Consider the following 22370-nt stretch of genomic DNA (forward strand, 5'->3'; position numbering starts at 1 on the left):
CTCTCTCTCTCTCTCTCTCTCTCTCTCTCTCTCTCTCTCTCTCTCTCAAAAATAAACATTAAAAAATATTAAACAAAGAAACCACTTTAAATTCAGGCTACCCCATTTACTAGCTGTTTGACTCTAGGAAAAGCACTCAATCTTCCTGTGCCTCAGTTTCTTCACCTATAAAATGAGGATAGTAACAGGACTTACTTCACAGGTTTGTTGTGAGATTCAATGAGCTATACATGTAAAATGCCTGGAATATCATAAGTACTCAAAGCATATTAGCTAAAATTTCTTTGGTCTCCAGAGAATGAAAGGCCCTTCTTATTCAAGTCCACCCATTCTGCTATAGTCTTTTGAAAGCTTCCTCTCCCAACTCCCTCAGGGTTTTGATCCATTAACTGTTTCCCCTATTCCCTCATTTTTAACCCATCTCTCTTTTGGAGACTTTCTCTCAGCCTATAAAATGCTTAGGCCTCTCTATGCTTAGGCATAAAAATGAAAAAAATCCCCAATCCTAAATCTCTCTAACGTGGCGTATGTTTTCCTTTCTCATATAAACTTCTCAAAAGTAGAATATGTTTGCTGCCTCTTCTTCCCATCACTCCTCAATTAACTTCAGTATAGCTCCCACCCAAAGCACCACACTGGAACAGTTCTTGCTAGAGTCACCAAATGGATCCTAATGGCCAAATCCAATGTACATTTTCAGATACACCTTATTAGACATTCACTTTTGCATCTGACATTATCTTCTTGTAATTCTCCTCCCCATAAGCTTCCTTTCCCATCTCTTTTATAAGACTTCTTCCTGTTCTAACTCCATTAAACAGCATTTACAAACTACCTAGTGGAAAAATTATAAACTTTTGTGTCAGACAGATCTGACTGAAACTCTAACATTATCTCTTAGCAATTATTGTGACTTTAGGCATATAACTTTAAAACCTCTGTTTCTGGAAATAAGGATATCTACTTTGGAGTGCTATCATGAAAACTAAATTCAGATGTAGATTCATTCTGTATTTTTCCCCCGTCCCTCTAACTTCCATATTCAACCGGTCCCAAGGTTCTCTCAATTCTACTATTCACCTCTCTGACTGATCCTCTCATCTCCATCTCCACTACTAATAACCTTACTTCCTGGTTAAACAAAGTCTGAGTTTTCCAGGCAGGAGAATAGGAAATGGGAAGGCAAGGCAAGGAATAAAGCACAAAGGCATGAAGTTTTTAATACTCAACTGATACTTTTAAAAAAGCTAATCTGATATTATTCTCTTGCCTACAATTCTTCAGTGTCTCAGCATCATGTAAAAGGCCTTTCCAAATGTGGATCTTTGCAACCTCCCTTGTTTGTACCTTCTCTGTATTCTAGCCATACCCATTAACATGCAAGTAATGGAGAAACAGTCAATCAAGCCTAGAGTGTGAATCCACAATCCTGTATTTTCTACCCTCCTCTGAACTGTTTCTGAACATGAAAACCAATTACTTTATATATGCAGGTTTAATACAGAGAAACAAGCAGCACCAGAGATTATAAAATGAAGCATCTTCAGTAACATGACAGTGCCCAGCTGAAAGCAAAGACTTAAGTCTGTGAGACTTAAGACTTTGGAAATACAATTATAAAAGTATTAATCATTGTAACTAGGAGAAAGATAACTAATACTTCTCATATGATCTGCAGCTACTAATTACCCAAGATTGACATAAAATAAAACTTACTTTCCAAACTAAACTGCAAAGACTCTTCACTCGTCTCAGTCTCAGGAGTGACCAGTTTCATTCTTAGACACAATTTATCATCCACTTCTGGGGCAGCCCCAGGATTTCCTTTTTCATTCCCAAGTATGGGATCATTGGTCTCCACCATGCTTTCAGACATGACATCACTGGTTACTATGGTGCTTTCTGGATAGTTGCTAATACCTGAAAGAGGGAGGCAGGAGGAAGAAAGGAAAAACACTAAAATACAAACATGAAAAACTACAATTTGAGGTCACCAATTTGCCTGTTTGGCTCCACAGCTGTGCAGGATTGAAGGGGGGTTTCCTAGGATAGATCCTGTCACAGTATCAACAACTACGCACTAGTATTGACACCTGGTCTTAAGAGGAGCAACAGGATTCAGTTCCACTTCTGCATCTGGACAAAGGATGCTGCATGAGCCCTCAGCCAACCCACATCTGCCAGCATCAGGCATAGGTAGCAGGAGACTCCAGACGGCATGACTGTTACCTCCCAGCACTGACTAGAGAAAACAAATAGGTTAATGCAGAAGACTGCTGGCTGTTTCAGGGAAGGAGGATCTAAGTTTCCCTGCCCTGTCAAGTAGCAGACTGATAGCCGGGGTACTGAATAAACAGTACTTCTACCCTATTTGCTGTCCCTTCCTTATAAAAATAGCTCTGTATCATTACTTCGCACTCAGATTCTATTGTCCTGCAAGTAAGAGAATAAAATCTGTGTATTCTCTTCCTTCCTTCCTCCCACCCTTTCTTTCTTCTCATTACCACTCAGTATCTTCTAGGAGCAAATTCATGGAATCAGACATCACAGCTTATTCTCTAAGACAAAACCAACCTTACCAGGCAGGCCCAACTCCTCAAATCTAAAAGAATCACTTGCATAAAGAATGGTATCTCAGAAATTCTGCTTTAAATATTATTACATTTTAGTCGCTCACCAATAGGAGTACTGTGTCTCTTGGGCTCCAGTTTCAGGTGACCAATAAGAGGTGGAGTTGCACCAGTCAATGGTGGGATAATATCACCTTCCTTAGGCAACGTGAAATGAAATGGAGTTTCTGGAGGGAGTAAAAATAATAATAATAATAATAATAATAATAATTAAAAATTAATAAATAAAAAAAGAAACCAAAACAGAAGTATAAGAAGAAAATAAAAGTAAAAGTGAGAAGAACTGCAAGAAGTATTTCAATTATTCTTTTCCCTTGCTCCCCAAATCAGCCACATTCCCAACCTGCCTCACCAGGCCTCCCAACCAATTTCCTATTATTTTCTGTGCTCTGGTTACAGCCAACAATAGGTCTGACACAAAGCAGACAACCAGAAAACAGACAAAACGGAGGAAGCCCAAAGTTTAGAGGCCCTGAGGAACATGAGTTCAAAAGGAACATGAACTGACCACATTCCTTCTAGGCCATAATACTAATATTCATATGTAAATGTCTGCACAATAGTAAATCCCACATATATGAGCATTCCCAGTGCACCCATTTTGGTTAGTCATCAATAAATTAATATAAACATAACAACTTGTCAAGATATAAACCTTTATTTTTAACTAGGTCTTGGTTCCAAGGTTTTTACTAATCAGAATTAGCAAACTGCCAAAATGACATTTTCTGGGGGCACCTGGGTGGCTCAGTCGGTTAAGCGTCCAACTCTTGGTTTTGGCATAGGTCATGATCTTTGTCAGGCTCTGCACTGACAGCACGGAGCCCGCTTGGGATTCTCTCTTTTCCCCAATCTCTGCCACTCCGCAGCTTCTGTACACACACACACACACACACACACACACACACACACACACTCTCACAAAATAAACATTTTTTTAAAAAAAATCACATTTTCTGATTTCTTGTTTATCTCTTTTAATAAAGTGACTAGGTTTGGGAGAAAAAAAAAAAAAAAGAACTGCTAGACTGCTCCTCTTCAACCTAACATCTGAAAATTTGTACTTACTTTACTGTGATGGCTCAAAATACCTATAATCTGGCATACCCAGACTCTACTCCTTCACAAGCATTTTGCCGAATGTGTATCCCAACACCACCAAGCAATTATCCATTCTCAGCAGCAAATGACTGGTATCACTCACTTTTGACACAGAAATCTACCTGGAGGTGGCATCAGTCCCACAAGACTGCCCCCACTTCAGATAGCAATCACAAGGCCCTGTTGTTATCTGTGTTTCTCAACAAATGGCTATACTTTGAGGATCCCACAACCTCCTCCCTCAGGTTTGACTAACTTACAAGAGCTGCTCACAATACTCGGAGAAACACTCACTCTCACTTACCAATTTATTATAAAGGACACAGATGAACAGCCAAATGAAGCAGTACACAGGGTAAGGTCCAGAAGGGTTCTGATAGCAGGAGCTTCAGTCCCCGTGCAACTGGGATGAGATACCTAGCTCTGGCTCATTACAACTTTGGGCAGAACCTTATTAAATCTTGTTGCTCAAGCAATTTCATTGAGCTTTAATCTCCAGCCCTTCCTTCCAGCAGGAGGGTGGGTAGGGCTGAAAGTTTCAACCCTCTATTCACTTGGTCTTCCCAGAGAACAGCCTGGGTCCTGAGGCTATGTAGGGATTCCACCCTAAATCACTTCATTAGCATAAACTCAGAGGTGTTTGAAAGGGTTTGTTATGAATAGCAAAAGATATTCCTAGCACTTAGGAAATTACAAGGATTTTTGGAGCTCTGTGTCAGGCACTGGATGAAAACCAAGTTAATTTCTCACAATACCACACTTTTCTCTTTTCATCTTTTTCCACTCCACTTCTACCTTTTATTATCTTTCATATGAAGCACTTTGATACTTTTTTCTTCAGTCACAAAGCAACAAAAAACATCTCTTACATCTACATGTGAGAGAAAATGAATTAGTAACCTGAAGGGATGAAGAGAGAAAATGAAATAAACTTTAGAAATAAAGGGTGAGGGGCGCCTGGGTGGCTCAGTGGGCTCAGGTCTTGATCTCACGGCTTGTGGGTTCGAGCCCAGCGTCCGGCTCTGTGCTGACAGCTCGGAGCCTGGAGCCTGCTTTGGATTCTGGGTCTCCCTCTCTCTCTCTCTCTGCCCCTCCCTGGCTCCCACTCTTGTCTCTCTCTCTCTCTCAAAATAAATATACATAAAAGAAAAAAAGAAATAAAGGGTGAAAAGTATATATGCTCAGCTAAAGGAACTGTAAAGAGTATGAGAAAGACTATCAGATTCGCATCTTATATGGCAAAGAATTCCACCATAGTAATAGAAAAGAGAAATGGGTCAGGTATATAAGGATTCTTTCTCTGGCAATTACTTAAAAAGCAAGTCCTTTAAGTTAATAAAGAAGAACTTAGAAGAGATACAAAAACTAAAAAGTAAAAAAATATCTCACAAAATATCAAACATCGCAAAGATATATTTTACAGAATTTTGGTTCCTGGAACACTCACCTGCACTGCACTGCTCTCTTGACAGGAACCATCCCTCCTATTATGACTGACCAAGCAGACTTTTGAAAATCTATGTGGGGGTGCCCGGGTGGCTCAGTCGGTAAGCATCTGACTCTTGATTTCAGCTCAGGTCATGACCTCATGGTCAGTGGGATCAAGCCCCACGTGGGGCTCTGCGCTGTTGGCGTGGAGCCTACTGGGGATTCTCCCTCTCCCCCTCTCTCTCTCTCTGCCTCTCCTCTGCTCGTGTGCACACGCACCCTCTCTCTTTCTCTCTTCCAAAAATAAACTTAAGAAAGAAAATCTGTAAGGGTTAAATTGTAGTGTAGAGCTAATGCTTAGCTTGAAAAATAACAGCTTTGTGTTGACACTGAAGGTTAAGAGATAACAGCCTTGCTTTGCTCTGGTAGACTACACCTCATACCCTTGTAAATTAAGCTTCACCAATTAAGGAAACAAAAGTTCAAAGAAAAGAGCATCAGAGGCAGGGTCAAGGAGATCCACTGGTTGCAACTTAGAGGCAGAAAGTCTAAAGTAAACACCTCATTAGGCAACTGTTTCTAACTCATCTGGAACCTGTTTCTTTGTTCTGTTCCCAGGTGATGATAAAACGATGTGATCGGTTATAAAAACTCTGTCCCCTGGCTGTTCGGGGCCGCACTCTTATCCAGAGTGTTGGTCCCGATCGGTCGGCCTTGCCTCTCATTGTAATAAACTTTGTTGTGACTGTCACTGGTGCCCGTAGCATTCTGTTTCAGGAGTCGTGTGGATGCAACAAATCTATATATGAAATCTTTAAGTACTTCCTTTTATGTCATACCGTAACATGCAAATGTAATATGCAAGCATTAATTACTGAACATTTCCCCATAACAGGGTTTCCTTTGCACAGTACTAGATAATACTTAAGAACAATTATTTGTACACCACTGACCCAGCTGCATTACTACAACCAACAGAAAAATGAATCTACTTTTATAAGCAACACTGCACTCCTTATCTGGTCCTTCAATGATTCATTCCTGGATTATTACAACAGCCTATCAATTATTTTCTCTGCCAGAAGTCTACCCTCTTCCCCAAGCCCCAATTCATTCTGTACACCACAACCAAAGTAACATTCCTATAAAACATTAGAATATGTTAGCCTCCTGTCAAAATGCCAAGGTTTCCACTAAAAGATAAATTCCTAACTCTTTAATCAGCATTCAATTAACTAGTAGCAGCCTATATTTCTAGTCTTTAATTATTCATATTCAGAAAGCCTCTATTCAATGTCCTCCAAATGCTTTCCCATCTCTCTGCTTTTGTTCAACTCACATGAAAGACACCACTAATCAAGTTATCACCATCCTGCAAAATAGTATTTCACCCTTTAATACTGGAATTTTCCACATATTTAATTCTTTCTCTGACACTTATCACACATATTGTTTAATTTATCAAATCCCTTCCTGCAATCCCAGATTATCACGGGCTATCCTATTGTTTGCCAGCATACCAACCTATGAAGAAAGCAATGAACAAAAGGAAACTTAGTATCAATCACCAAACCAGCTGAGTGGGGTGTTTGTCTTTATTACTAAGGATTTTAGGAAAGTCATTAGTCCAAAGCAATATTTAAAAAACCTTTAAAGTCAGGAATGTGTCCCTTACTTCTAACTTTTTGTTACAATCTATATCCCATTTAATCTTCTTTTGTGCTCAAAAGAAGAACCAGTTATTTCTTACAACTGATTAAAAGCCACCTACTTAAAAATCTGAGAATTTCTATACTAGATAACTTCATGCATAAACACTTTACCCTACAAGTCTGCCTCTGACATTAACACCTAATTAGGAGGATATTCATAAAGTAAGACGGTAGAGGTTAGAGCTAGAGCACAAAACATACCTAGCTTCCCTGATCATTATTAACCCATCATAGACTACCTCTTATGGATTTAATTAAAGACATTGAACTTGTCACAATTTTTCCTATAATCAACCTATCAAAATCATATTATATATTGAATAAGGCTTGGTTTCCAAGTACCATCTTTCTAAATTTGCTTTTTCAAATTTCAAGAGGTTTTCATAAACAGATGTCTGAAGACATCTCATGTCTCCAAGTTATCTATATATAAAGGCACTTAACAGTGATTCTCTCCTTTTCTCTCCCAACTCCCTCTCTCCTCTTCCCTGTACTGTTCAAACTTTTACAACTAAGCACGTATACTTTTTTTTAATCAATAAAGCTATTAACAAAAACAAAAGTAACCCTTCTAACTTTACTATACAGGAATCTAATTAACAAATCTGGGACTCAACCAATTCGTATCTTTCATTTTGTCTTTCCAAACTAAAGAACCATTAACTTTTTAGGCTACTCTCATTTAAATTAATCTCTCTTAAACTTTAGCAATTAAACAACTGTATTTTAAGTACAGAATAATTTTTTCTCTTGTCTAGCAATGCTCTTCTGAATGATTTATTTTACTTCAGACTAATTTTCTAACAGTCCAACCACTGTCTTCACTGTTTTTAGTTGTTTGGCTCAAAAACTAAAATCTTGAAGCAGAAAACAACTTAATAGTATTTTCAACAATCTAGACAAAAGATTAGTAAAGTAAGTTTTTACTATCACAGTGTCTACTATAAAAAAGAGCTGGCCCGGGCAGTTCATGATGTAAGCAAGAATTCATGGAGCAAGAATTCATGTTAAAATGATACAACTAATACCCCAATGTTTTAGAAGCTTCTTTTGCATTCAAGTGCTAAGATAATTAAAAAATACTCCTAAGCAACCATATTAAAACAATTTATAGGCCCTAATGCTTTCTTAGCCTAGGTCAGTAACAGTATTTAGATATAAAACAATTTTTAAAAATATTCAACAAGATATTAGATCATTCAGATAGTTCTTTGCCATAATTTGTCAGATTCAGAGAAACTATATTACATAGTCTTACAGGAGTAAAAAGCATAGAGTTCAGAATCAGCAGACCTAGGTTCTAGTTCCACCTCAATTATTAACTAGCTATGACTTTAGAAAGAAGAGAACGAACCCATAACTCTTTCAACTTCCTTCCAGTTATAACAATTTCTTGTTCTAAAAAAGAAAAAAAAAAAAAGAATCCTGAATATAAAACCTAATGATAGGGGCAATTTTGAAAGTAAAAAAAAAAGTACTAATAATAATCACACCTAGACAAGAAGTATAAACTGGGACTGTTCCAGGAACATCAAAAGGTCTGATCACCTATACTAATAGCTATGAGGCTGCCCAAATACAGTTTCTCACTTCGATATACTTGGGGACTTGTTTTCTTAAATTTGTATTTTGTTTTCATTTTTCTGTTTTTAAGAGATTGTTTTGTTTTCAAATTATACTAAATCTGGGCATTCAGAAAGTATTCTCATTCTGGTCTTAGGTAAAATAGCTAAAGAACATAGACTAATTATCTTTTCTGGTTTAAGGGTTTTGTTTTTGTTTTTTAATATCTACTTATTTGGGGGAGAATGCAAACAGGGGAGGGGCAGACAGAGGGGGACAGAGGATCTGAAGCAGGCTCTGCACTGACAAACTGACAGCAGTGAGCCCAATGTGGGGCTTGAACTCACAAACCATGAGATCAAGACCTGAGCCAAAGTCAGACACTCAACCGTCTGAGCCACCCAGGTGCCCCTTCAAATTTAAGGTTTAAGATGTATATATGTTGAACAAAATTTAGAAACTTTACCTAATGCCCATAAAAAGAAAAAAAAAAAAAATAACAGTACACTCATTAACAAAATTCTAAATATTTTACTATGTAGGGTAATCAAAAAAAAAAAAAAATCCTTTTATTTCAAGGTAACTGTCAAAATATAAAAATATGAGCAAGGTTGGGACCCAAGTAGAAAACACCAGATTGTTACAATTTCTAAATACCTAGAAAATTCATGCTGATTATTCCTGAGTTATAAAGCTGATAAACCTCGGATGATTCCACAATTACAGCTACAAAAGAAATACATAATGCAATTTCTTTATTTCCCCAACTATGACTGGCTCTTCATAAACATAATTCCAAGTTAATTTTCACCCCTGACATAAGCACGGTACTCTCCTACCTTCTATTCCAAATTATACTTTGATTAGAAACAGAACAATTTATAAGCACACTCACCACTAGAGCTTTCACAGAAGCTTTGTGAAGCATGGGCAGAGGCCTTCTCCAGCTGCTGGGTTTCTACGCCTGAGCCCAGCTGCTTTGCATTAGCTATTTCTGAGTCTTTTGGTAATGAGTTACCAGTTTTCTCTTGAGGTTCAGCTTGCTGCATCTCCTGGTCAGGTCTCAGAGCATCATCTGCTCTCACTAAAGTCAAGGGAGGCTGTGGAGAGTGCACCTCTATAGGTTCCTTTTCGGCAGTCACTGATTTCACATCTCCTTCATATTCTGCACTCTTTTCTTCCTGGGTGTCAACTCTATTCTCAGCACATGGTTCTATTTCTGGAGCATCATCCTCCCACGACTGGGAATCTGAGCATTTCTCCACTCCCTCTAAAGGTTCAGAAGAAACATCAACTCTGGGAGATGGTTCCTTCACATCTACAATGACAACACTTGAATCCTCTGAAGTAGCTTCTTCCCAAGCCTCCTGATCCTTATGTTCCAATTCGTGGTCAAGAACTGGAATCTTCTGGGGGGAATCAATACTAATCACACTGGTTTCAACTTCCATAGCTTCCTGGCATTCTTGTTTTGGGATTTCCTTTGGAAGACACAACCCTTGGGACTGAGTTTCAGTCAGAGAAAGGTGCAATGGGACACTCTCCATATTTTCTTCTTTGGGCTCTTCTCCTTGACTTTCACAAGGAGTCTCTGGGATTTCTTCCACCTCAGACCCTGAAGACCCCTCCTCTGGATGATGTTCTTTAATTTCCATAGCTTCCTCCTGATCTAAAACACTAGAGAGTGCCTCAGATCGAGTAGCTGGAGAAGGAACTGCCTGACTTCCTGAATCACAAGTGAGATCAATACAAACATCTTCTGCTACAGTCTCTTCTCTGCCTTTGCAATCAGTGGCTAAAATACTTACGTCGTCTCTGGTTTCTGTGTCATCCCCCTTTGTTTTATCCTTCTGATTCAGTTCTACTTGGCCATCTTGTGATGGATTCATCAGGATATTATCATTTTCAGCAGGAACAAGTTTAGAATTAAGAACTGGAGACATGGGTTCAGTATCCTCAATCTGTGTGTTCTCCCCATCTTCACCAATCCTGTGAGAATTCAAGCTCTCCACCTTCGGGGACTGACTATACTCACTTGTAGAAAGCATCAACTTACAAGAATCCCCTGTCAAAGATGGCCCAATATCCTCAGTGGAATTCTTTGGTTCAATCTCTGAAGTTTTAGAACACTCAACAGTCAAAGATGAACTGTGCAAATCTCCACCTTTCTTCCCATCATTTGATCGTTCTTCCAAACTTGGGGATGGAATGAAAATGTCCTAAGGAGGAACAAAAAGAAATAAATCATTTCTTCATAATCCTATTTCTTTTATATCTAATCCTTGAATTCATCTAAAATTTCTAAAGCAATTATTCAAGAATTATAGAACTCTAGGGCCATAATCTCAGAAATACAAAATTCCTAAGTCACCAGTCTTTTCTACAATCTAAGCCACTCATTTAATCCTTTTCCTATGAATCACTCATCTAGATAACACAATCAGAAACATTAAAGTATTAACTTATCCTTCTAAAGGTAGGAAGACACTTAAATTTAACTGTACATCACCAAGCTACCAAAATCTTGTCACATATTTGATGGGCCCTCAATCACACAGTAATCATTTAAACACATGCTTACACGGCCCACTTCATTTCTCACAAAGGACTATACACTTATTTTACTTCCCACCACCTCAAAATATGCTAGTATTCATAAAATAGAGGTTAAAATCCAAAGCTTTCAATATCATCAGTCAACAGACACCAGTACATACCAACAGGGATGGCTGAAATTAAAACGACTACATCCTGTTGGTGAGGATATCAAACAACTGTAACTCTCATAGACTGCTGGTGGGAATGCAAAAGGGAAAAGAGAATGACAGTATCTTCTAAGGTTAAACATACATTACCATATGACCCAGAAATTCCACTTGTTAAGTATTTACCCAAGAGAAATAAAATCCTATGTCCGCTCCAAGATGTGGATGCAAATGCTTATAGCAGTGTTACTCATAACAGTTCAAAACTGGAAGCAACTCAAGTGTTCATCAACTAGTGAATAAACAAATTGTGGATATCTATATTATGGGATACTACTCAACAATGAAAAGGAATCGGATGTTATTACATGCAATAATATGAATGAACCTCAAAAAATGCTAAGCTAAAGAACTCAAACAAAAGACCATATACACTTCATGATCCCAACTATATGAAATTCTCAAAAAAAAAAAAAAAAAACCCAAAAATATAGTGACAGAAGGCAAACAAGTGGTTGACTAAAATAGAATAGGGGGTCAGGAGATGGGGAGGATGAATCAACTGCAAAGGATTATGAAGAAACTTCTTAGGGTGAGGAAACTGTTCTGCACTTTGATGAATGTGGTGGTGGTGGTGTCTACACATTTGGACACAACAACCAAAATTCACCAAACTCCCCAATTAAGATGGCATTTTATTTTAAACACCACCTTAATATAAAAAAAGAGAAAACAACCCAAAGCTTAGATATGTTTTTATGTAAGAACTTACATTTAATGTGTTATTTTACCTGACATAAATGCTATAAAACTCTAAACTTAGATGATAAGGCATTAATTTCCTATGATTTTTAAGGGAAAGAGAAAATCAAAATTAAGTTGCCAAAAATTCTGTATACTCCATAAATGCTGTTATTCCAATGTCTCCTGTTATCGTTTACCCTTTCAGATTATAAAAAGTCATAAATTTGGGGCGCCTGGGTGGCTCAGTCGGTTGAGTGACCGGCTCAGGTCATGATCTCACAGTATGTGAGTTCAAGCCCCGCGTCAGGCTCTGTGCTGACAGCTCGGAGCCTGGAGCCTGCTTCCGATTCTGGGTCTCTCTCTCCCTTTGCCCCTCCCCCTCTCATGCTCTGTCTCCCTCTGTCTCAGAAATAAATAAACATAAAAGAAAAATTTAAAAAAAAAAAGTCATAAATTTAAGACTGCTCATATTCTCAGGTGTGACAAAGTAAGTATAAATTGGCTCAACATTTCTAAATGGCACTAGGACAATAAACAATAGCCTTGAAACTTCATATACTCTCTCACCCAAGAATTCCGATTCTGGGAAATGATTTGATCGAAGTACACTGCTACTTAGCTACAATACTGTTCAGTGCAAATGTATTATTTAGAATAGGAAACAATATAAAATACCTTATAAGAGAAGATTCACTTAAAAATTATGATACAGGGGTGCCTGGATGCCTCAGTCAGTTAAGCGTCTGACTTCAGCTCAGGTCATGATTTCATACTCTGTGAGTTTGAGCCCTGCATCGGGCTTTGTGCTGTCATGACAGCTGAGCCCAGGGCCTGCTTCAGATTCTGTGTCTCCCTCTCTTTCTGCCCCTCCCCTGCTTGCATGCACGCTTTCTCTCTCTCTCAAGAAATAAATGTTAAATAGTAAAAATAAAATAAAAATTAGGATACAAAGTATTCCATCATGTGAGTGTTATCTACATAAAATTTTAGATGAATATTAAAAGAGAAAAACATTCAGGCTATGCATTAAATAGAAGCCGTTTCTATTTTAGTAAAAAAAAAAAAAAGTATGTGAACATATATTTTACTGTAGACTTTTTATACATTTTTCTATGATTTTCATGAATTCTTAAACACACACAAAAAGGTGAAAAGTGGCTATTTCTTTTTAAAAAATTTTTTTAAATGTTTATTTTTTTAGGGAAAGAGACAGCATGAGCAGGGGAGGAGCACAGAGAGAGGGAGACACAGAATCTGAAGCAGGCTCCAGGCTCTAAGCTGTCAGCACAGAGCCCGACACAGGGCTCGAACTCACAAACCATGCAATCATGATCTGAGCTGAAGTTGTATGCTTAACTGACTGAGTCACCCAGGGGCCCCAAAAGTCTATTTCTGAGACAGAATAAGTAATGATCTTATTTTCATTTATCTCTATATTAGACATCCTCTATAAGAAATTTTTATTACAAAATAAGTCATTTTACAAAAGCTCATATATAAGACACTACTAATCAACTTTTTTAACGTTTATTCATTTTTGAGAGAGACAAAATGCAAGCAGGGGAGGAGCAGAGAGAGAGGGAGACACAGAATCCAACCGATGCGGGCTTGAACTCATGACCTGAGGCAAAGTCTGAGGCTTAACTGACTGAGCCACCCAGGCGCCCCATAAACTATGAGTATCTCTTAAGTGAAATTCGCATAACATAAAATTAACCACTCCGGAGTAAACACTTACTTACAATGTAGTGTAACCACTACCACCTCTATCTAGTTAAAAAAATTTTCATCACTCCAAAAAGAAACCACATATCCATTAAGTAGTTCCCCCAATTATGAATACCTTTTAAGCATTATCAGAGTAAATACTGGTATAATTTTATATTTTTACAGGATTTGTATTCAATATATGTAGAACTTCAGTCAGAGTAAAATTTTAGGGGCTAAACAGCCCATCAATAAGCTACTATTTCTTTTTTTTTTTTTTTTTAATTTTTGTTTTAAGTTTATTTATTTTGAGAGAGAGCAAAAGAGCACAAGTGGTGAAGGAACAGAGAGGTTAAAAGAAAATCCCAAGCAGGCTCTGCACTGTCCGCACAGAGCCCGATGCGGGGTTAAAACTCAGGAACAATGAGATCGTGACATGAGCCAAAAATCAAGAGTCAGATGCTTAACCGACTGAGCCACCCAGGCGCCCCAACAAGCTATTATTTATAAAGACTACCTGATCCTAGCTAGCCTCTGAGTGTCTGACCCAAAATAATCCACAGTACTGAGACTCCCTGAAGACCTGGTCAGAAAAACTGAGCTAAGTGAAGAGAATCCCCTCAGGGGTCTGGATAAAGACTGACGGAGAACTGTCAGGACTATGCTCAGTGTGAGTCAATCTTTAAGTCTAGATTCATTACAGACCTAAATCCACATTATCCAGCTAATCAAAATCTGGTCTCACATACACGGAGTTTAAGAGCTATTCATATAATCATCTATAATCTGATTTTTCATTCCCAAAATTATTATGTATATCAAAACTGAGAAAAGCATCAAGTACTAATCCTCTCATCATCCCTTACATCCTAGTCAAGGGTCAAAACGGCTATATAATTAACAAATACATTAAAAAAGATAGGGGTGCCTGGGCAGCTCAGTCAGTTAAGCTTCCCAATCTTTTTTTAATGTTTTTGTTAACTTTTTTTTTTTTCAACGTTTTTTTTTTATTTATTTTTGGGACAGAGAGAGACAGAGCATGAACGGGGGAGGGGCAGAGAGAGAGGGAGACACAGAATCGGAAACAGGCTCCAGGCTCCGAGCCATCAGCCCAGAGCCTGACGCGGTGCTCCAACTCACCGACCGCGAGATCGTGACCTGGCTGAAGTCGGACGCTTAACCGACTGCGCCACCCAGGCGCCCCATAAGCTTCCCAATCTTGATTTCAGTTCAGTTTGTGACCTCGAGGTTCATGGGATCAAGCCCTGAATCAGATCTGCACTGATACGACAGAGCCTGCTTGGGATTCTTTCTTTCTTTCTCTCTCTCTCTCTCTCTCTCTCTCTCTCTCTCTCTGCTCCTCCCCCGCACGCATGAGTATGTGCATGGACATGTACACACTCTCAAAATAACTACTAAAAAGAAAGAAAAAATACACAAAATTACCTTTATCTCAATTACCTTTTTATCAGTATTTGATAAATATTTAGATCTTACAACATCAAAATTAGACTGACTTGGACTCCAGTAACCATGGTACAGACAAAATAACAGATATGCAAAAGTTAGCCATTAAGAATAAAATGTAAGAAGTTTAATATATAGGGGCAAAAATGTATACAACTTCTAAATTATGATGGTGGATTTAATACACACCCTTAACTCTTCTCCAAAACCCCACTAAGCAATAGTAAAGGAAAAAATTTTTTAAACATGATTTTTCAAGGGAAAAAAAAAAAAAACCAGAAGAAAAGATAACAGCAACAGAATTTTGGAAGAATGATCATCTATTTCACAGACTAGTGGAAGCTGAATTCTAAGCCAGCAGTAGAGAAAGCCAAGAAGCAACCCAAATTACACCCCAGAACCACCATGCCCAAAAAAGATTCAGGACTTGGCAGCAGCATCAGGTGAGTCTGGAAGTGGTGAGGGTGGAGCTAAAAACAGGAGGAGGACTGGTTGCAAAGCTATTTAAGAAGCAGTTCAGGGGCGCCTGGCTGGCTCAGTCAGTAGAGCATGTGACTCTTGATCTCTGGAGTCGTGATTTTGAGCCCCACGCTGGGTATAGCGATTACAAAAAATAAATAAACTAAAAAAAAAAAAAAAAAAAAGGAGCAGTTCAGCTCTCAGATCCTCTCTCCCTGACCCTCCTCTGCCCTGGAGTAAAACAGAGCATCCCTGAAGAAAAAGAGGAATAATTATCAGAAAGTACCATACTGAAAACAGGGAGATTAAGTGAAAATTTACCTATTGAATGGAACCTAAACCTGACTCTCAACACCCCCAGCCCTCTTCTGTCAACAGACCTCTAGAACAATGGCAGCCAGCAGACAGGAAATTAGACATTTTTCTGGGGAACCTGACCAAGCCGAGATAAATCAAAATACTAATACTAGCAGACCCCCAAAATGGCCCAGCAGATCACATCACAGTGAATCCCAGAAATAAGCACCCACCACCAGTTCAGAACATCTAATGTTCAGAAGTTCTAATCAGACTGTCTTTGAGCAAACAATCAAGGATTATCAGACACTTGAAGGAACCATTCAATTCGAAAATGAAACATCTAAGGGCGCCTGGGTGCCTCAGTCAGTCAGCTGAAGCGTCTGACTTCAGCTCAGGTCATGTTCTCACGGTTTGTGGGTTTGACCTCCACATCAGGCTCTGTGCTGACAGCTCAGAGCCTGGAGCCTGCTAAGGATTGTGTGTCTCCCTCTCTCTCTCTGCCCCCTCCCCACTTGCACTCTTTCTCTCTCTCAAACATTAAAAAGAAATTTTTTTAAATGAAGCATCAAAACTAACTAAAATCTATTTGAAGAAGCATGACTATTCCAGGGAGTAGAAAATGTCTCAAAAAAACTACAATTAATAGGGGCACCTGGGTGGCTCAGTTGGTTAAGCATCTGACTCTTGATTTCGGCTCAAGTCATGATTTCATGGTCATGGGATGGAGCCCCACGTCGGGCTCCGCACTGAGCATGAAGCCTGCCTGGGATTCTCTCTCTCCCCGCTCCCCTCTCTCTCTGCCCATCCCCACACATGTGCTCTCTCTCTAAATAAATCAGTATCTTTTAAAAAACTGTTACTAATAACCCTAGGGAGACAAGATACTATATCTATAACACAAGACAAAATATTATTTTTTTAATAAAAAGAAAGCACATTCAGAGAAAAATAGCCCAAAAGTAGAGGGGTGCCTGGCTGGCTCAGTCAGTTAAGTGTCTGACTTCAGCTCAGGTCATGATCTCACAGTTTGTGGGTTTGAGCCCTATGTCATCGGGCTCTGTGCTGACAGCTCAGAGCCTGGAGCCTGCTTCAGATCCTGTGTCTCCCTCTCTCTGCCCTCCCCAACTTATGCTCTGTCTCTGTCTCTCACAAATAAATAAAACATTTAAAAAACTTTTTTAAATAAATAAAAACCCATAAGTAGAAATAACTCAGAGAAAGGTCAAAAGAAGGCTGAACCTGGCAAATGCACTCCTAGGCATATATACAAGAGAAATAAAAACACATGTCCACATAAAAACTTGTGCGTGAATGTACACAGTAGCATTATTCACAATAAGCAAAAAATGGAAAACAACCCAAATGTCCATCGACTGATGAGTGAATGAATAAAATGTGCTATATACATAAAATGTAGTATTATTCAGAATAAGAAAGGAATAGTGTTCTGATACATGCCGCAACGTGAATGAATTGTGAAAACAGCTAAATTAAAGAAACCAATCATAAAAGACTACATAATGTATAATTCCACTTATGAAATGTCCAGAACAGGCAAACCTAGAGAGAGACAGTGATTAGTGGTTGACTAGGGCTGGAGATAGGAGAAACAGGAGTGACTGCTAAAGGGGATGGGATATTTTGAAGGGAAGAAGAGAGATGAAAATGTTCTAAAATTAGATTGTGCACTAACTGCACAACTCTGTGAATATACTAAAACCCATTGGAGGGGCACCTGGGTGGCTCAGTCGGTTAAGCATCCGACTTCAGCTCAGGTCATGATCTCGCAGTTCGTGAGTTTGAGCCCCACATTGGGCTCTGTGCTGACAACTCAGAGCCTGGAGCCTGCTTTGGATTGTGTGTCTCCATATCATTCCGTCCTTCCCCCACTCATGCCATGTCTGTCTCTCTCTCTCAAAAATAAACATTAAAAAAAATTTTTTTTCATGGGAATGCAAGCTGGTGCAGCCACTCTGGAAAACAGTATGGAGATTCCTCAAAAAACTAAAAATAGGGGGCGCCTGGGTGGCTCAGTCGGTTAAGCGTCCGACTTCGGCTCAGGTCATGATCTCGTGGTCCGTGAGTTCGAGCCCCATGTTGGGCTCTGTGCTGACAGCTCAGAGCCTGAAGCCTGTTTTGGATTCTGTGTCTCCCTCTCTCTCTGCCCCTCCCCTGTTCATGCTCTGTCTCAAAAATAAATAAACGTTAAAAAAATAAATTTTTTTTTTTTAATTAAAATTAGAACTATACTACGAGTCAGCAATTGCACTACTAGGTATTTATTTATCCAAGGGATACAGGTGTGCTGTTTCAAAAGGAAACATGCACCCCAATGTTTATAGCAGCACTATCAACAATAGCCAAAGTATGGAAAGAGCCCAATGTCCATCGATGGGTGAATGGATAAAGAAGATGTGGTATATATATACAATGGAGTATTAGCAATCAAAAAGAATGAAATCTTGCCATTTGCAACTACATGGATGGAATTGGGGGTTTTACACTAAGTGAAATTACTCAGAGAAAGACAAGTATCATATGACTTCATTCATATGAGGACTTTAAGAGACAAAACAGATGAACATAAGGGAAGGGAAACAAAAGTAATATAAAAACAGGGAGAGGGGACAAAGCATAAGACTCATAAATATGGAGAACAAAGGGAGGGTTAGTAGAGGGGGGATGGGAAGGGGGATGGGCTAAATGGGTAAGGGACATTAAGGGATCTACTCCTGAAATCATTGTTGCACTATATGCTAATTTGTATGTAAATTTAAAAAAATAAAAGTAAAAAAAAAAACTTTTTAATAAAAAAATAAAAATAAAAGCTAAAAAAGGTGAACAATACTGTATGTGAATTATATCTCAATTATCTCAATAAGGCTATTTTTTTAAATGTTTATTTGTTTTGAAAAAGAGAGAGTGTGCAAGTGACAGAGAAGGAGAGAGAGAATCCCAAGCAGGCTCTGTGCTCACAGCGCAACATGGGGCTCAATCTCACAAACCATGAGATCATGACCTGAGCCGAAATCAAGACTCAAACACTTAACCAATTAAGCCACCCAGGTGCCCCAAAAACTAGTTTTAGGTTTTTTTGTTTTGGGTTTTTTGGGTTTTTTTTTTTTTGAGAGATAGAGAGGCTCAAGTGAGCAAGGGTGGAGACAGAGAATCCCCTGAGGGGCAGAGAGAGAGTGAGAGAGAGAAGGGGGCCTCACTAGAAACGGGACTCATGTTCACCTAAAGCAAGCTTCGAGCTCACCTGAAGAAGCAGGGCTCAAGCTCATGAATTGTGGGATCATGAATTGAGCCAAAGTCAGATGCTTAACTGACTGAGCCACCCAGTGCCCCCAAAACTACTTTTTTTTTTTAAAGATAGTTGAGGAAATCCCCCAGAAAATTAAAGAGAAACAACGAAACAAGAAAATTCCAAAACTAATTATTTCAACATCCAAACAATAAGTATTCTATTATAGGAAAAATTTCAAATAAGAACAACCTCCAAGGACTACAGTGAAAAGGAAGTGAGTGATGCACCAGGCACAAAAGGCAACAACACAGATTAGAAATTTGGAGTCTCCAAAAGAGGTTTCTTCAAAGAGATAAAGTTTGAGGGCCTCAAACATCTTGAGGAGATTATGACAACTGGTGGAGAGCCTAGGATTGATGGAAGAAAATTGTAGAAAACTAAACAAATGCAACAGACAATTATCAATTCCAGAATAAAAACAAGAAGCGATGTAAACATGAACAATAATAATATTCCACAGATTCTGCTCTGAATGGTGTTTATAATAATAGTGTTCATAATAATGCAAACTCAATCATGATTTAAACAAAATTATAATGTAACTGTACTAGGAAGATGGAGAAATAGCTAAAAAAATTTTTTTTAATTTTTTTTATTTTTATTTATTTATTTATTTTAATGTTTATTCATTTTAGAGAGAGAGAGAGAGACAGAGCATGAATGGGGGAAGGTCAGAGAGACAGGAAGACACAGAATCTGAAACAGGCTCCAGGCTGTGAGCTGTCAGCACAGAGCCCAATGCGGGGCTCGAACTCACGGACCGCAAGATCATGACCTGAGCCAAAGTCGGTCGCCCAACCGACTGAGCCACCCAGTCGCCCCAGCTAAAAAAAATTTTTAAAGAATGCGTGAAAGTATAATCATGATATGTAGAGTTACAGAGATAAATAACACAAGAAAAAGCCTTTCTACGAGGTAGGTAGTATTCATATCTCCATATGATTTGATGAGGAAAGTGAGGCTCAGTTTTAACTCGTCACAAAGGTAATAATGGCAGCACCAGGAGTTAAGTCTAGAAGTTCTGACTCCAGAGTCGTTATTAACCATGCCACCAAATCGCTTCTGATTGGCATAAAATGTAATTTTTAACAAGTTTTAAAACTCCAGAAAGCAATTAAACTACTTTCTTCCTAATGTCTCCTCTACACTAAATTTAAAATGTATTTCATTATTATTCATTTTTAAATATACTTTTGTTATAACATCTGTAAACTGAAAGACATGAAAGAAGTTTTCCCAGTAACACTAAAAACAATCCTCCCAATTAGTCTGTTAAAAGGAGGCATTTAGATTGAACATATAATATAGTCACTTAGATTTAGTTAGTTAAGGACCTTCAATTCACTATGAATAAAACCTGCACTTTATTTTTTTAGTATTTAAATTTAGAATTACACAAGAGAGATGTTAGTTCTCCCTTGCTTTTATAAAAGAAGAAAACTGACGTCTCATTTGAAAACTAGAAACCAGGGGCGCCTGGGTGGCTCAGTCAGTTGAGTGTTGGACTCTAGGTATCAGCTCAGGTCGTGATCTAATGGTTCCTGAGTTCAAGTCCCACACTGGGGGCTTGCCGTCAGCACAGAGCCCACCTGGGATTCTCTCTATGTCTCTCTGCCTCTCCTCCGCTTTGTTTCTAAAAATAAATAAACTTTCGGGGCGCCTGAGTGGCTCAGTTGGTTAAGTGGCCGACTTTGGCTCAGGTCATGATCTCGCAGTCCACGAGTTCGAGTCCCACATCAGGCTCTGTGCTGACAGCTCGGAGCCTGGAGCCTATTTCAGATTCTGTGTTTCCTTCTCTCTGACCCTCCCCCATTCATGCTCTGTCTCTCTCTGTCTCAAAAATAAACGTTAAAAAAAAAAATTAAAAAATAAATAAATAAAAAATAAATAAATAAATAAACTTTCAAAAAAAATTTATAAAAAAAGAAAGAAAAGAAAACTAAAAACCATCTTGATACCCTCAGTACAGGAATGTACTGAGGGAATTCGCTTATGGTACATCCACTCAGAGAAATATCATACAAGTTTTCAAAAGACAGTATAAGGACTATGTAACACTGAAAAACCATTATGGTGCAATGTTAACTGGAAAAAGAAGATGAAAGTTGTATGTTCACTATAAATAACTTTATTTTAAAAAAAGCAGGCGTGTGGAAAGACAAAAATGATAGTAGCAGTTGTGTTAAAATAGAATAATGATTAATACCCCTTTCAATTTTGCACTAACATTTTCAAAAATTTAAAGACCTAGTATAAAATTTAAACATAAGTAACTCTGGAAATGTTCTAAGACTAGATTGTGATGACAGCTGCACAACTCTGTAAATGTACTAAATATTGCTAAATTATATACTTGAAATCAGTAAATTTTATGTTTATACATGATACCTCAAAAATTGTTTAAAAAAAAAAAAAAAAAGACATTCAGAGGAAAACACTTTTTCTATAATACTCACATGAGAAAATTCAGGCTGGGATGGGATAGGCAGTGACCCAGGAGTGAAGACTGGTGTGCTCTGAGACACTGGTGTTGAGGCTTGAGGTGATATAGTGGGCTCAGGTGGGAGAGGGGGGCGTTCTATCTCCAATGGTTCTTCATCTTGTAGTTTCTTCTCAAAACACTCTCCTTTTCCTTCTGATAACATGGACATGTCCATTGGCTCATCTGGTTTAAAACAGGAAAAACAAATTGAGAAATAAGCACTCATCAATATTACTCATGTTCCAATACCACTAGTAACAACTGTATCACAGCAATTTCCATTCCTAAAAAAATAATGATTTAATTTTCAGAAAAGCTGACAGATTAATAGTAGACTGAGTCTAAGAAATCTAGCAATGCTTTCTTCCCCTGGGAGGAGGAAGGTCCACACTCTCCAAATCCTCAGATATAGATTTCATTGGGGTGGGGGAGGGGGCATTCATCTGGGGATACCCACTCATCCCCTTGAAATGTTAAATTAACTCAGCTCCTCTGAACCCCTTTCCCTACCATTACTCAGTTTTTCCACAAATTGTATGGGAACACCCACGTTAATGTCACCTAATTTAACCATCGTATATTCTGCCACAGGCCTTGAGAGGCAGCAAATTTATTCACCACTCCAATATCTACTTATTTATGAACTCATTACATTTGCATTAACAATTGCTAAGCAGAGAGAAATGAATGCCAGGAAAATACAGAAGAAGAAAAAATCTGTCAGTGCCAATCAGCAGTGATTTATCAAAGAACTAAGGGTAAGCC

General features: G+C 38.4%; 1 protein-coding gene across 7 annotated transcripts in view; it reads right to left on the reverse strand.

The window, feature by feature from the left end:
* Positions 1–22370, reverse strand: part of TP53BP1 (tumor protein p53 binding protein 1) — a 71534-nt gene that overhangs the window by 31278 nt on the left and 17886 nt on the right. For all 7 annotated transcript variants that reach the window (XR_007453804.1, XR_007453805.1, XM_049613482.1 and 4 more), the window contains exons 11-14: positions 21580–21788; positions 9330–10653; positions 2678–2797; positions 1717–1920 (exon numbers count right to left, since the gene is read on the reverse strand). Coding sequence is in view for 5 of the 7 variants with exons in the window: in XM_049613482.1 (XP_049469439.1) it covers positions 1717–1920; positions 2678–2797; positions 9330–10653; positions 21580–21788 (1857 nt within the window). In the remaining 2 variants the exon portion in view is untranslated. The remainder of the gene's footprint in view (positions 1–1716; positions 1921–2677; positions 2798–9329; positions 10654–21579; positions 21789–22370) is intronic.

Source organism: Panthera uncia (genome assembly GCF_023721935.1).
Source record: "Panthera uncia isolate 11264 chromosome B3 unlocalized genomic scaffold, Puncia_PCG_1.0 HiC_scaffold_1, whole genome shotgun sequence".
Taxonomy (NCBI): Eukaryota; Metazoa; Chordata; class Mammalia; order Carnivora; family Felidae; genus Panthera; species Panthera uncia.